We start from the raw sequence: 16,261 nt of genomic DNA on the forward strand, positions 1-16,261 counted from the left end.
TGTGAACACACAATGTTCTTGACGTGAAGGTTTTAGGGTCAGATCGCATGTGTCTAAGTGATGAGAAGAGTGCACACCAGAGGCTGTGGCCTCATTTTGGATCCCACCCCTCGCTTTCTGAAGGTAATGGATGACTGCATCATTTGGCTAGGCTTTTTTTTTTTTTTTAAAGTTAGAATATAGAACTGTTGGATTGATTTTGCCTATACGGTCATTTGTTCAGTTGCTTACACTGTCCACAGCTCAAGCCTACAACGAATAGTTCATCAAATGAGAAAAATGTTGGTTCCTGTAGCCTGTTTTTGGTTGGAAGGTGAGCAGCAATCCTGTTGTCTCCTTGTCACTGCTACCAAACTGCAGGCGCATGATGGCAACCAAGGAAATTATTTCCAGAGAAGATTCACCTGTGAGGTGGGTCAGGCAGGGTTTTCGGGAAACTATGCCTATAAAGCTCCATGGTATCTCTCAGGCAATGATTTTTCTGTGAAAATATCTATTACTTAGGGCCTTAAGTGTCCATTCTTCCTCCCAGCACCCTAATTACTTTTTAACTGCAAACCATTCTAACATTGCTTGTTTGTGGAAATGCTTTAAGTCATCGGCTCTCAAACTGTGGGTCACGATCCCTTTGGGGGTTTCAAATATCAGCTATCCTGCATATCCGATATTTACATTATGATTTACCACAGTAACAAAATGACAGTTATGAAGTAGCAATAATTTTATGGTTGCGGTCACCACAGCATGAGAAACTGTATTAAAAGGGTCACAGCATTTGTAAGGTTGACAACCACAGCATTAAGTAATGATGTCCAATGGGTAAACTAAAACGTTATCATCATCACCATCACCTGGAAATTTGTTAGAAATCTAAATTTTAAGCTCTACCCAAGGTCTACTGTACCACAAACTCAGAGGATAAAGTTCTGAATCTTTCACTATTTTTTATTATTCTGATAAACCCTAGGTTTTGACAACCATGACAGGAAAACACTGGACACAAAGGCTGTCTTGTTAGCTTTCTATTGCTGTGGGAAAACACTATAAATAGAAGCAACCTGGCCACAAAAGGGTTTATTTCACTTTCCCTTCCATATCATGCTCCATCCCTCATCAAAGGACGGGAACTCAAAGCAGTATCTTAGAGGCAAGAACTGAAGGAGACACCGGAGAAGAATGTTGCTTTCTGGGTTGCTCCTCTTGGCTTGCCTAGACTGCTTTCTTATATCATCCAGTATGATCTGCCCAGGGGTGGCACCATTCACAATGGGCTGGACCCCTCCTTCATCAATCATTAATCGAGAAAATGCCCCACAGGCCATTCTGATGGGGATATTTTCTCAATTAAGGTTTCCTCTTTCTGAATGACTCTAGCTTATGGCAAGTTAACAGAAAACTAACCAGGACAATGATTTTTAATATTTTTAATAATAATAGGAAGGCAGAAAAAAAGAGAGTTGCATAGAATCTTGCAACCAACAGAAAATATGGGGGAAGATCTATGCTATGCTTTGTTTCATACATGGGTATCAGAAAGATTAAGCTTAACACTGAATCAGCGAGAAAAAGAAATACAGTTTGCCTTCTCAGTATCCGAATAACTGATTTTTCTCTAAATACCAATTGAGAGCTATAAATGGTTTCTTTGTGTTTGTGATGCACAATAGCTTGGACATTGTGTACCTTTTACAGGTAGTCCCGGCCTCGGCTCCTGGTGAACTAGGGAACTCTCTGTTAGCTCAGGGAAAATTGACTCAAAAGAAGTCATTGTGTAGGGGGAACTGTGAGTGACAGTGTTTTTGTACTTTTGGAGAATTCAAGAGGAATTCATTGTTGCAAAAGCAGTCACATTCTCAAGTCCCAACTTTACACTACAAAGGCTAATCTTCAATTCTTATACACAACTCACATCCTAACAATTGTAAGGGCCATCTGCAATAAAATAGTATAAAATAAAAATAAGACTTGGAATATAACTGTGTGGCAGTTTCCCTAAAAATTAGGTACATATTAACGCTATCTGAAAAGTTTTAACTTTTTTGACACCCATCTCAGACAAACTTAATGGGAATCTGTGCAGGAGAACATAAGACAGTGTTGATAAAAACCTTTTCAAATGATGCTGACGGGGAGCCACATTAGACAGCAGGTATTCTATTGCCTTGGCCTGCAAACAATGGTCCCTGGAGTGTCTTGGAAACTTTATACAAGTGTATAACATCAGGTCCTAACCCTATTAAACTAGATTTTGCATCTAACAAGATGATAGATTGATTTGTATGTACATTAAACTTTGACAAGTACCAGTCCTTTGTTTCAAACTTAAAAACTAAGCACAATTAACCAAGATTTGTGATATATATATATATGTGCGTGTGTGTGTGTGCTTGTGTGTGTGTTTCTTGATTTTATAAAACTCCTGTTTTGCAACAGTTTCTCAACATCAATGCCCTATTTTCATGTCACTAGAATATTCGAATGGTTTTCAAACACCTTTGATATATTGTTTTTTAAACCTTTTTGCAACAATGAATTTATCTTGAATTCTCCAAAGGTACAAACACACACATCTTAAAATACTGAATAAAAATTGGAAAGTAAAATTCTATATATTCTATATACTCTTTTTATGGTACACATCACACTCTATAGGTATTGTTCAAACGATACTCTGTGCAGTGAGCCCCAGCCTTTTAGAATCAGTCACCAGTATATCGAGAATATGTTTTAATAGTGGAGAAAGTAGCTACCAGCAGGAAGTCCAACAGTGTGCACATTGCATATAGATAATACAAATAAAACAGAGTCTGACATTTTATCTTTAATAGTCTTTTTAAAACTGTCAATATTAAATTATATTTGTAAAAACTCGTATTCATTTCTGATCCTCATATGAGCCAAAAATACATCAAAAAGAAGATGAATCCTTACAAAATAACCTTGCTCTCCAAATATTAGATATAGAGAAATAGTTCTAAGAGATTATTCTAAGGCAATTTTACATACCTAAAAGGGTTTTAAAAAACAATATATTAAAGGTGTTTTAAAACCATTTGAATATTCCAGTGATATGAAACTAGGGCGCTGATATTGAAAAGTTGTTGCGAAAAGGGAGTTTTATAAAATCAAGCTATCTATTTTTATGTGCTATTGAATTTTATGGGCTTATAACATGCATCCATGGTATTATGAAGTGAAAGGAAATTGTTTGAGGTATCTTTGGACTGGCTGTCATGACTTCACTGTGGCCAGGCAGAAAAGGGCCTCTTGTATAGTGTGATACAGTAAAAGTGCTGGTCAGCAAGACCAAGTACGGAGGTTGCAGATTTGGGGCATTTGTGAGGAACAAGTCCTGGTTTACCAAAGACATTTCAGATGGTTGCCTGTGTCATTCAATAATTTTAGCAATGTTTGGTTTCCTTTTTTCAAGAATGTTCTTACTGGAGATATGTAGTTCTATACACCCATCACCAACATTGTCATGGGCTAGAGCAAGACATTCTGAAGTGGTCAGTTGGTGTAATAGTTAATTAGGCTGTTAACTTGGCACACCTGGGAAGTGGAAACCACAATGGAGGAATTCCCTACATCTGACTGTAATATAGATGCATCAATGGAGCATTTTCTCAATTGACTTCTGGTGTAAGAGGACTCAGTCCAGTGTGGGCGGTGGCATCCCTAGGTGAGAGCACAGTATAAGAGAGCTAGCTGAGCAAAATTTGACTTGTTGCAGAATTTTCCTTGTGCTTGTGATTGTCAATCTTTTGGGTTAAGGATTAATAAACAAATGGAACTATAAAAAAATCAGTTGTATAAATGACTAAAGCCCTTGGCTTTCTCATTCAAATAGATTCCCATTAGTTCTAATTTAGGATCTATTTGGGGAAAAAAGAAATCAGCTATCACTTTATAAAATGATGGCTGGGCAAAGAGCTACCTGAGTTCTCTCTGCTATAAAATGGCACTGCACAGGATTACAGAATCATACAAATGATTAAGCAATTCAGAATAGGCTAGTCTTTCCACAGTGACTTTCTGGGCAATGAGGAACTAAATGAATGAAAGATAAAACCAGGTGCTGTTATCAATGGAAAAGGTATCACATCATAGAGTTTCGTCAGCCTGGATGCAAAGACCCTTGTAGGTGCTTCTAAGGACCTCTTGTGCTACAGCCTTAACAAGACAGACTCTGGGATTCATCTATCTTCCCTCAAACTGAGCTAGCACCTTCTGAGCACATACCCATGCAGACTCCAGAACTGGCCAACACTCACCTTCAACTACATCAGCAATTGAGCACACACCAGGTAACTAAAACCAAACCCTTTTGACATTCCTTCTCTTACTCATACATTTAAATTGTTATATTTTAATCCTTTAAAAATTGTCTGAGAATTTTGATATATATTTTAGTCTGAGAATTTGTGTATATGGTATATTTTCCTAAATGACTGAAAAAATGCTGAGCCTAGTTTCAGTGAAACTACAAACGAGACATTATGTCTTCTCATTAATCATACTCATGAATCTCACTACTTAGCTGTGAGATGTCCGGTATGTGTTCACATAAATGTTATGACACACGTAGTATGAAATAAGATGCAGACCCAGAGAATAATGGCTGAGAATATTATCAAGGGTGTCTCTTCTCACTGGCTTCACTGTTTCCATCTCCTAAAGATTGCATTCCGGCCCACTCAGCCTCATCTTTACCAGAGCCTAATACCCAGCCCCCCTAGCACCCGAAAAAAGAGTCACAGATATGTTGAAGATTCTGTAAGACTGACTAACCTAAACAGGTCAACAAACCAAAACAATGATTTCATCTGTGTATGGCTTGCTGAACCAATGAGCTCACTGGAGCTGCTCACGGAAGCATGAGTAAGTTACCAAGAAGCCCAAATGCAGCATGGGGGATATTTCATGAAAGGCACACCAGAGAAATCTCATCTTGAGTTGGCCCCCACCTCCTACACCCTCTAGCATCTCCTAAGACCATAAAGAAGAGGACTGGCTATGTAGGACACAGGAGAAAATGACAGCAACATATACTCGTTAGAGTAAACACTACTGCACTAAGCCAGAGTGATGAATTTGGCAGAACAGGATGTAAGATAGATATAACAGGTAAAGAAAGGAACAAGAAGGATGGGCCTTGTTCATGGGTACAAGAACAGTACTCTGTTTGGTGAGAAAACACACACAGATGGGGATGTTTGGCTCCTTAAACCGCATGTTGTATGGGGGCTGTTTTCAGTAAGCTGTGACATATTGAGTAGATAACTAAGTAAGCAATTTTATTAACATTTACACCATTTAAATCAGGTTCTATAAGACACTTCTGTAAAGTAATACTTTCTCCTGCAATCTCCTGCTGAGGTCTGACTTCGAGTGTCCGCACAGTAAGATCAAGCGCTGTTTCCTCTCTGTCCTCGGTCATGGGAATTCCTCATGAAGTATTCAGTCTCTTGCTGTTGTTTTTGACCATTTCCATTTTCCTACAGTCGATAATCTTCAGGTGGAGCCCACAGTCTTGGGAAAGCCTCTATCTCTTCTTGGCTGTACTCATCCAGTCGTTTAGGCACTTTCCGTGGCCGAGGAAGCTCTTCCACTAAATTCTTAAGAATATCTTCTGGAATATCCTCATCTGGAAAAAGATGCAACCTCTGCATCATTGTTCTTCTGTGCAGGTTTTTGGGCAGCATGCCATAGGTAGCTAATTTCACAATCGCCACTGGGTCCTTCAGGTGCAGCTGTGCAGCTGTGACTTGTCTAAATCCACCTGGGTAGCCAGTGTGTGAGGAGTACACTTTCTGCTCCCATTTGTTTCCAGAAAACGCAATGTGTCTTGTGTTTATTATGACAACATGATCGCCACAGTCACTCAGTTGATGGTACACTGGTTTATGTAATCCTTGAAGCCTTTGTGACGCTATAGCCGCAAGTTTGCCAGGGGGCTGCATTTTGCCATCTAGGAGATACCACATTTGAGCAAAAGTGGCCCATTGCTGAGGCGCCCTAGAGAAGCTGGACATGCTTCGCGACTTCCCTGTTTTCCTTTTTTATGCTGACTTTGTATACTCTTTGCTCCTGTCCACTTCTGCTTCTTCTGCCGTGTCATGTATTGACACACACAAACTGAAATAGAGTTCAATTCTATTTCCCAAGCATTTCCACTACTGTCCTTTCTTGGCACATGATAAAATTGTGCTCAAGGTTTCTAGGTGATGACAGTTGCTCACACTGACTAACAACTATGTGTCAGAACCTCAAAATCATGTCGCGGTGAAAGTCTTATCTTCTAATAGTAATCTTTTCTGTAGAGAGATCCTGTTTTCTTAGCCTCGCTTTTCCCAGTTCTGGGTGTGTTCTGGGCTAGGTTTCAGGCTTTAGCATTGTCATTAATCTTTGAAAATGCGGCATATAACTAGATTCATGTATGACAAGCACAATGCAGAGTGCTGAAGATCCAAGGTTGCTGAGAAAGTGTCCTGGGCAGAGGCATCTCAGGGTTCACGGAGTCTTTTCAACCAATGGCTTTCCATGTTGTTCTGCATGTAGCAGGCATGCTTAGTTCTCTCTACTCTTATTTTCATGAGAATGAAATTTCCTAATTATTTCTTCTTTCTTTTCCTTAATCATTTTGTCTAAGGAAATATCTCAGGTGAGTGGTACATTTGGAAAGAAACCCTTAGTTTTGTTTGGTGTCAAGGAATAAAACCATCCCTTTTGTATACATATGCATAAATCTCTGGTTTGGGGATCCTGCTGTAGAAACAGTGATAGATACCCATGCTAGGTTACAGTCTCCAGCTTGGATTGTATTCATCGTAAAGTAGCAATCATTTTGGACACTTGTTTGTCACTCATCAGTTGTATTTTTCCATTTGTTCAGCACCTGGAACAGAGAAGATGTATGCTATTTCCTGGGGACTGCTTAGAGACTCTGGCACTCGGCATTCTGACCACAATACTGTGAGGGCTGAAAGTAAAAGGCTTTGAAATAAGGGACCAGAGTCTAATCAAGAAAAGCATTTGGATCACAAAGGCCACTCTGACCTTGGCAGGCCCCAGAGGCTTGTATCAGGTCAGAAAGACTTTTATCTTTGTGTTGTTCACTTTGACTGTTATGTTCTAAACCGTCCTCAGGTTCATTTGTCCTTGACAATTGACAGTGCATAAGAAGCTCGTAAAAGCACTTGGCTATGCAGGAGTTCAAGGAGAGACAGCATGAGTGCTGTGTAAGTGGACTAGGTCAATGCTAGCCGGTCTTCTTTGTGAAGGTGGCCTAAAGAGGCCTTCGGGGATAGGGTACATTGGTGGCAGGAAATGCAATGCCAAATAGGTGACCTTGTCTCTTGCTCTGTCTCCCTGTGCATGAAAGAAAGCAATAGTGTGGACTGTGTCCCATCCTCTAGACAGGGTTTCATGGTGGAGTGGTAGCTCAGGTGGATGCAAAAAAAAAAAAAAAATACTATTAGTCAATTCGTTATTCCCTCTGCAAAAGTAGTATTCACTTTTAACCACTATTAACCCATACATACATATTAACCCTTGTACTATGTATTACTATGCATTAATATTGACACATGAGCTAATTGCAGATTATCTGATGTGCCCATAGTTTGTATATCTAGACATACTAGAAATAGATACTCCAGCTTGGTCTGAGTTTGTTGTCTGTGGCTTGATTAATTACATGAGCCAGAATCTATTTAGAAAAAGTCTCTGAACTGTTTATCAGAGTCTGTAAGAGAATACTGAAAATTCAGACTCTGCTCTTGGTAGAACAGCTGTGTGAAAGTAAGAGAACCCTAATTATTTCACCTTGGCATATAAACTAATACCTGGTTTCCTTTATGTAGGTGGGAGTGGGGGAAAATAATTTCTATTTTTGTATTTTCTATGGGCTCTTAAAATTGTGTCTATGAGCCGGGTGGTGGTGGTGCACACCTTTAACCCCAGTACTAGGGAGGCAGAGGCAGGCAGATCTCTATGAGTTAGAGGCCAGTCTGGTCTAACAGAACTAGATCCAGGACAGGCTTCAAAACTTCAAAGAAACCCTGTCTCGAAAAAAAAAAAAAAAAAAAAAACAAAGAAAAAATTGTGTATATGAGTGTCTCTCCTTCATGTATGTATGTGCACCATGTGCATGCCTGCTGCTTGCAAAGGAAGCCAGAAGCAAGCATTTTGTGAGCATCCGTGTGTGAACGGGAACTGAACCTCGATCCTTTGCAAGGGCAGTGAGTGCCCTTAATAATAGCTTTCTCTCCAGACCCCTGTGGGAGATTATTAAACCCATTCTTTCCATGTCTGTACACTTGCCATCTGCTTTTATATTGGGGAGGTGGTGATAGTTAGTAGATTAGTTAATTTGGGAAGTCTAAAGTGGGCTTGCTTAGTGAAGCCTAGCTCCTTCTCTTGGGGACTTACTGGCCACCAGCAGCCATTTCCTCTGCTCTCATGGAGCAGGCCTCCCGGGCACAGGCTTGACTGGTTGATTTGTTTCCAAGCCTTCCCGGGAACAGAGTACTATTTATTAGAATGCCCTGGTTATCTATAGAGTAAGTGGTGCTATTACAGATCTGCTTAAAAGATGGATTATCAGATTACACTCTTTTTATGTAAATGCAGCCTCAATTCTAGTTGTTAGTTAAGACTTTCCAGCGGATTTATTTTGTTTGGAATTACTAAAAGGTATTATAACTCAGTGGCTACAGATGCAATACATTGTTGAAGGCTGTTCTCTAATTTGGGAGTCTGGCATGCTCTTGCTGGAGTCAAAGCAATTGAGCAAACTGAGAAGACAATCCATACTACCATTACATACACGGGATAATAAAAAGCATGCTGGGAGTTTATTTTACAATTGAGTGTAAGGCTGCAGTTAGATTGCTCACTACGGATTTTAACATAGCTGAAAATCCATCCTCCGGAGAGATTTTTATTTTTTATATTCCTCCTGAAGATTCCACGAGGTTCTTTGACTCTCCGAGTCCTCTTCTGACGTGTTCTTTTTCATTTTAATGTTGTCTTAGCTTATCAAATGCCATCATTCATTAACCTATTATACTACTGTGTGCTTAAAGCCTCTCAGTTAATTTTCTTTGTACTTGAAAATATACATTTTTGCTTTGTCTTCAGAGATGGTAAAGAGCCTGAATTTGGAACACAATAATGGGGTTCATTTGGTTTTGCTTAGCAGTATTCTTGATAATTAAATACTTTCTGTAATTTAAAAATTGCGGTATATAAGATACCATGGTGGCAACATTAGATCATACAGCGTGTTTAAATCTCATGTTTTGTGCTTTTTTTTTTATTCTAGGTGGTACTAAGGTCAGTAACTGGACTCTGGAATCCCTACCAAGCTAGACTTAACCATCCTTCTTCAATAGGATACTATAATAGTCAAACAATAATGAAAACCAGAGACGTAGTCAATGTGGCCACATGAAAAGAGAAACAAAGAGGTTTAGTGACACCTCTCCCTTCCCACTTCATCTTCCCAGTGCTAAGATAGTTTAGTTTTAAATAGAGCCTAAAAGATATGCACATTTGAGCAGTCTTGTCTATCCATCATCATTTGGACTTCATTTTCTTCTGGAAGGTGGTCTGATGAGTTGCCAGAATCGTGTTGAAATCACAGATAAGTTCCTTCTCTGGCGCCAGTCTCAAGCTTTTTCCTTCTCCTTGAATAAGAGGATGGGGGACACGAGTTTCTTGGAGCCATTGTCTCATGAGTTTGGCGTGGCCCAAGTGTCCCTTACATCCTCTCCAGCACTGCCACAGCAGGTACTGAATGAGAAGCATTTCAGTTCTTCAAAGCCTCAAGCAGAGCCCATTTCACCAGCTCCTGTGTAGGGGAATATGACCTCTTCAGCCTTCTTAAACCGTACATTCTGCCAGCTGCTTTGCCCACTCTAGACAGTCAAAATGAGGGTCAAAGCTAAAAGTCTCAAAATAAAAAGGTTTAAGCCAAAACTTCTTTTAATAGAAAAAGTGAATAGTTTTCTTTAAATGAAATCTAGAAATATTGTATTTTGGGTTATAGTGTTAGATTTTCTTAGGGGTCTCCGGCTAGTTCTCTTTTTGTCCTGACTAGAACAGGCTGGGTCCCTAAAATATTTAGCCAGGGAATTCAGTTTCCTGTAATCTTTTTTTTTTTTTTTTTTAAACAGAGAAGTGAGCCGTTTTTCCAACAGAGGGCAGTGTTAGCTAGAACAATAAGCATTCACCGAGTCCACGTTTGGAAGTGTCCTCTGCAAGGCATTGAAAGGACACGGGAAACAATTTCTTTCTTTCATTCCTGGTTTTGTAGCTTTGACCACAGTTGCCATTTTTAAAAAATGAAAACTATATAAAAATTCTCCTAAGCGTCCCTGACCTCCATGGAAGAAATTGAGAAAACAGAGGAACCATGTGCAAAGGGAAGGTTCCAGTTATCCTGGCTGCACCCTCGCGGCCTCGGCCTCAGCCTGTTGTGTAGATGTCTGGCTTTGAAATGAAGCGAGTTCTATGAGGAGGCACCACAGGCCACATCAAGGTGGGATTCCTTTTGAATACCTTCTGACCATGCTTCTGGCTTCTGATGGAAAGAGACCTTGGTTCAGTTTGTAAAATGAGAAATGCATTTGGGATACTTGACTTTTAAATATTAAAAGATGCTCTGTTTTCAGAGCTCAGTTCTGTTATTATCTTCTTAGCCAGGGATCATGAAATTATAGTCAGTTAATGTCAGGAAAGACATATTTGTTCAATGTCTACTTTATTTCTGTAATTATAAGCATGAGCAGCTTATCCTATGCACGTTTTAAGACATGTTTAAGAGGTTGACAGAACTCACTTTTTTCTATAGAAGAAAAAAGAGTGGGAGAGAAATTAAGCAACATTGAACCACCCAGCTGGTGGAAAAAGGAAGCACTGAACTTAAGTCTCTAATGGGAAAGAATGGGCTTGCCCACCTCTCAAGATCCCCTGACTTCTGTCTAACAGACTGACTCTGGAGACTACTGAATAGTTGAGTTACTGTGCAGAATGATAGAGAATGGTGCTTCAGTGTCCTGAAACAGACATATGTGTGTTGGTGGTACCGTGCGTGTGGGAGGGGAGCAGAGAAGTTGTACATGTGTACACACAAAGGTGTGTAAGTCAGAGAATAACATTGAGTATTGGCCTGTAGGTGTTATCAGACACGTTTAAATAAACCAAAAAAAAAAAAAAAACTCACTAGCCTAAGCCTCACCAGATAGACGGCCGGAAGTAGTGAGGCCCAAGTAGCCACCTGCCTCTATTCCCAGCACTGGGATTACAATGCAAGTCACTACATCTGCTTTCCATGTCGAACTCAAGTCTTTATGGTTGTAAGATAAGCACTTTTCTGATTGAGCTGTCATTCTAGCTTCCTCTTACCGAATCTTTGCATTTTTTTTGCTGTCTTTAAGAATTGTATGCTTTAAAATATATATTTCAGCCTTACCTGAAAAGGTTAAATAAGCACTCCCTCCCCCCAAAAAGACGGTTTGCCATGAAGAAAGTGAAGCTGTGGAAACAGATGCAGACAGACGATCCTGTTCAGATAGCTGGTTCAGTTGGTAGAATTATATGTAACTTTAGCCCATATCTTGTGCAAAACTCAAACATTCCTGTTTTTATCAGGGCTTTTCGTGGTTGATACAGAAGCAATGAAAAGCCTGGAGAAGAGGAACAGGTGACCTGCAGGGCAACTTCTGAAGGGGCGTCATCCAGACCATGTGAAAGAAGTAGCCATCCAAAGAATCAAGAGGGCATTGCTCGAAGACTGGCAGTTCTTGGGAAAGTCCTGGTGAGTAACAGAGGCCAGGCCAAGGGGTACTGGGCTTCTAGAGAAATAGACATGATCTCACACAGACCCTCTATCACACACCAGTCTCTGGATGGAGTGAGGCTGATGGCAGCAGCCCCTCCACCGCGCCGCCTGTTTCCCACCCCAGTGTGGCTTGTCTGGCAAGGAGTGTTATTAGCAGCAGAGAGACTCTTGTCTTTTTTTTTTTTTTTTCTTTTCTTTCCATTTCTTTTCATAATGAGTAAACAGAGGTTCTGGCAGTCAAAGGTGACGGCAAACACGAGTGTCTTCAAAGCTGTCTCGGAAATGAACACCGGGGCGCTGTAGCTCATAACCCTACACAAAACTGACAGGAGCCAGCTGTTTCTGAGCTAAATGCTTTCCTAAAGAGCCAAAAGCCAGGAGGCAAAAAGGGAGAAAGCGAAAATAACTTCTCTCCTCCCAAACCACAGATGACAGATCAGCCGGAAAGGACCCTGGAGGAAACAGGAGTCAATGAGGCAAAAGTCCTTGCAAATGACCCTGGCTGCTCCTCTCTACCGCTGCAGAGACGATCCACCCGAAAGGCCTTTTACCCGTGCAGCATCAGAACCCAGTTTCTTCCGTTATCATACTACACACTGGCTCTCAATTGTGAAACAATTAGATCCTATAACGCTGATCTCAGATTTGGGGTATTTTCTGATAGCATTTATCTTCCTCTGTTTTCTACGTCTGTCTCTTTCTCAAAATCTGGGAAAGGCTTAAAACTGACTCTGATTCTCACTTTCATGGGTTCTGTGGACTTTCTAGGCTAACCCTGGGGAACAGTCTTCTCAGGGATAGATATTTACTGTTGTTTAATGTGTGATCCTCATTGACTGGGTGTGTGTGTAAGGGGGAAGTCTCTCAATAAGTATATGACAGAGTTGAAATGAAATGAAAGGTAATTTCAAGGCTCAGTCTGATTTCAGTAGTCTTATGAGGGGACTTATGATGTGGGCAGCCATTTTAGGGGTGAGCTGATGTGAGCACACATTTACTTAGTAAAGCACCATAAGCTGTCCTTTCCAGCTGTACTTGGAAGAAGACCTAGAATTACTGTGGGAAAGGGCTTGAAATGGAAAAAGTGTTATAAAATAATATGATTTTTTTTTAAAAAAATCACTCTTGTGAATTTATTAGGCCTGGAGATGTGACAAAGAGGGCTTGTTTGCCAAGCATAGGTCTAGGACATCATTCTAGACTGGAACTGAATTAAAATTATACCGTTAGGCATGGCCCTGTGCCAACTCTGGTGAAGGAGCATCTGAGCACCCGTGTCTGGAAGTCACTGTCCTGCTGGTGACTCTTGGGTCTCCAGACTAGTTGCCCTTCGGTACCCTTAGATCTTCATGTTCATGTATGAACTGGCCGGGTAGTGGCAGTGCTTTTGGATTTATGAAGATAGACAGTAGCCAAGTTTAGTGATAACAAATAAGGAGAGAAAAATCAGGCCCAGAAGCAGGAATGGGGAGAAAGCAGCAAGACATCAGGAAGTGCAGAACATCTCGGAGAGAACTGAGAGGACCTTTAATCCCCTCCTCACCCGGAAGCCACAGATTCTCCAAGACTGTGTGGAGCGGGGTGGAGCGGCGCACAGTATAAGGAATGGGAAATCAATTCATTTTATTTGGCTATTAAGGATAAAAATTGGACCTCTGGGGGTTGTGCCTATCTAATTATATTTGTTTGCCCTTTTGTGTGGAACTCAATCGGGTATTGTATGATGCTTTCCTTTAAGGCTCGAGATGGGGTTGTTTGCGAGCTCTGCGTATTTGGGGAGCTAAAGACGAAGTAAAGCCGGCATCAGTCAGTCTGCACACGGGGGCTTTAGCCCTCATGGTCTATTGTGTTTGAAAAATCATAAAGTTTCTCTGGTCAAGACTCTGCTCATGAAACCTTCTTTTCCAGTCTTTCTGAAGGGAAATTTACTAATTAACAATTGTCATGGTAAAGACTGAGTTAACCAGACCTCTGGTTAGTATGCCAAAAGCTCAAAAGAAATAAAGTAAGGAACAAATTGTTCACATGCATAGCTTCCAAAGTCTCAGTTCATGGTCATCTCATGCTGCTGCTGGGCAGCATCATGGTAGAAGGCTTATGGTAGAACTCAATTGTTTACTTCATGGTTGCCAGGAAGCAGAGAGAAAATACAAGACCAGAACCGGGCAAGATATGGCTTCCAAAGACACACGCACACAGTGATTACTTCCTCTAGCTAGATCCTCCCAGCTGAGGTCTTCAGATCTCCTAAATTACAGCACCTAAATGGGGACCAAATCTTCAACACACAAACCCGTAGGGTAGATTTTCATAGTCATGTCATAAAGATTTTGTATATATTTCGTCTTTCCCTTTTCATTCACTCATGTTTTAGGGTCTGTGTGACTCTCAGGAAATCATTTGGTGTTACCATAATTGACCTAGCAGGACAAATATATTTTACAGAGGCACCGTGTTCCTCAACCTGACTATCAAATTATTAAAGCAGTGGATGGTGAGAAATTGGAATTTCTTCAATATTTTCATGCCGGGAGAAGAGAAAACCCGAGAAAGCCAGAACTAGAACTTTTGTCCTAAAAAGAGATTTTCCATAGTACTGCCAACATGACAGGCAACCCTTCTGGAGAGGCTGACCCCTTGCCAATAATGGTTGGGTCTGCTTATGCGACTCTGGCTTTCTACTCATGTCTCAACCTTACTGCAGAACAAAAAAGGACTTAAATGGTGAGGCTGGATGTCTTTGTCCCTCTTCCCAACATGGCCATATTGAATACTTCTCTGTTTCCTGCTTTTTTTTAACTACTAAATTGGCTGTTTTAATTGGCTTATGGAAGGTGAATGATTGAACCTTGCTTGCTGAGGTGCAGGCTGGGACCCGAAGTCTGGTAGCATTACTGGAAAAAGCAATGGAAGAAAAGCTTCACGTTTCTCGATGCTAGATAGTAAGAGATAGCCTTTTTGTGTTCTCCAAATAGTCAAAAATATGGTAAGACGTGTGAATTACCTCTTTGAACGTATTATGAATTCAAGGCCTTTCCTCATCTTTATACTTACTGTGTTCTCCTTTTCATTATTCAGTTTTGCTCATAAAATAAGAGGCTTGTCTTATGGTAATTTCTGAACATATATAACACACTAGAAAAAGTGGTTATATTGACTTCCAGTTGGTTAGATTTATTTTGTATCTGAACCTTTATTTGCTTCAATTTCAGGTAGATTACTTGTCTTTCATACATATTGAGCTACAATCCCAAAGTTTCCTTCAATATCAATGTTTGAAAATGCTTCATTTTTTTCATGCTTTTTGTCATCTCAGATGTGCTGACATTTGTCATTTGTTAAAATAATATGTCTTGGCTATTTTTTTTCTGCTCTTGTTTACACTTTGTGTTTTCCTTTCAGTAAGATTTTGAGTAGAGGAGAAAAGAGTTATAAAATTGAGTTCTGGGTGCTTTGTTCTACTGGGAATCCCAAGAGACTGTAAATACATTATAATATAGCTGGAAATGGTGTGCTACCACATAGATTTGTATGACCTCTGAAACTGAGTCTATAATCCTTTAGCACAGGTTTTTCTGATAACTTCGCTTGCCTCTAGAATGCAACATAAATGTGGTTTTCAAAATTGGCCTCGGATACAGGAGCTGCAAAATATTTCTCACTTGGCTCACTCCAGGGGGGTGATTTTTGCTATCTTATTAGAAATAAGAGCAGAGATGCCATTGCCTCACTGAGCTAAAACCAAGAGTAGAATAGACATTTTCAGCAATAGAAGCAGACAGACCCCATTCTCCACTTCTACCCCTCAATTTCAATTTCCTTATTTAAGGCACATTGCAGCTTATAAAATAAGCAATTATCCACTTTCATTTCAGCAGTTAACAAGCGGAGGTTAGAGACTGGAGGTTCAAAGACACAGGTTAAGAGCTTAGATGAGGAAGAATCTCTAAAAAATGAGCCATACCATAACATAGCTTGTCTCAGGGCCTATGAGGACAACGTTGCCCTAAATGATCTGTTCTTTATTGTCTAGTAACACACACTGTCATTAGAAAGTCTAGTGCACTCACGAGTGTTTATTGACCCTCAAGTATGTAGTAGCTACTAGCTAGTTGGCAACTAGGCTGTTTGTGGACTTCTTCATTAAACTCTTAGCTCTTTGAGGTTATGGATTGTATCCAACTCACCTTGTACCTCTAATGCCTAAGGTGGTGGTTGAATTATATTGCGTGCTTACTAAGTGTTTGAACAATGAAAATAAAACTATATTTGGTTTAATTAATGGTTATAATCAAGTAACATACCTGGGTTATGAGAATGATGATGGTAGAACAGTTTCTTGCTAGACAATCATACTTACAGATTCCTCTCTCAATGTCACATTTGCATGCCAAATGCTAGATAAGATAATTG

The 16,261-nt window shown here is 40.2% G+C and overlaps 1 protein-coding gene across 1 annotated transcript; it reads right to left on the bottom strand.

Moving 5' to 3' along the window:
- Positions 1-5,276: 5,276 nt before the first annotated feature.
- On the bottom strand, positions 5,277-6,044 carry LOC126497979 (39S ribosomal protein L13, mitochondrial-like). Its single transcript, XM_050136279.1, has one exon. The coding sequence runs from the start codon at positions 6,033-6,035 to the stop codon at positions 5,499-5,501; it is 537 nt and encodes a 178-aa protein (XP_049992236.1). The 5' UTR covers positions 6,036-6,044; the 3' UTR covers positions 5,277-5,498.
- Positions 6,045-16,261: the final 10,217 nt, after the last annotated feature.

This window comes from Alexandromys fortis, unplaced genomic scaffold (genome assembly GCF_014885135.2).
Source record: "Alexandromys fortis isolate MF-2015 unplaced genomic scaffold, M_Fortis_MF-2015_v1.1 scaffold_13, whole genome shotgun sequence".
NCBI classification, from domain to species: Eukaryota; Metazoa; Chordata; class Mammalia; order Rodentia; family Cricetidae; genus Alexandromys; species Alexandromys fortis.

Bases quoted from the DNA above. Each gene is read 5' to 3' on its own strand.
- LOC126497979 (XM_050136279.1), bottom strand. From the start codon at position 6,035: ATGTCCAGCTTCTCTAGGGCGCCTCAGCAATGGGCCACTTTTGCTCAA.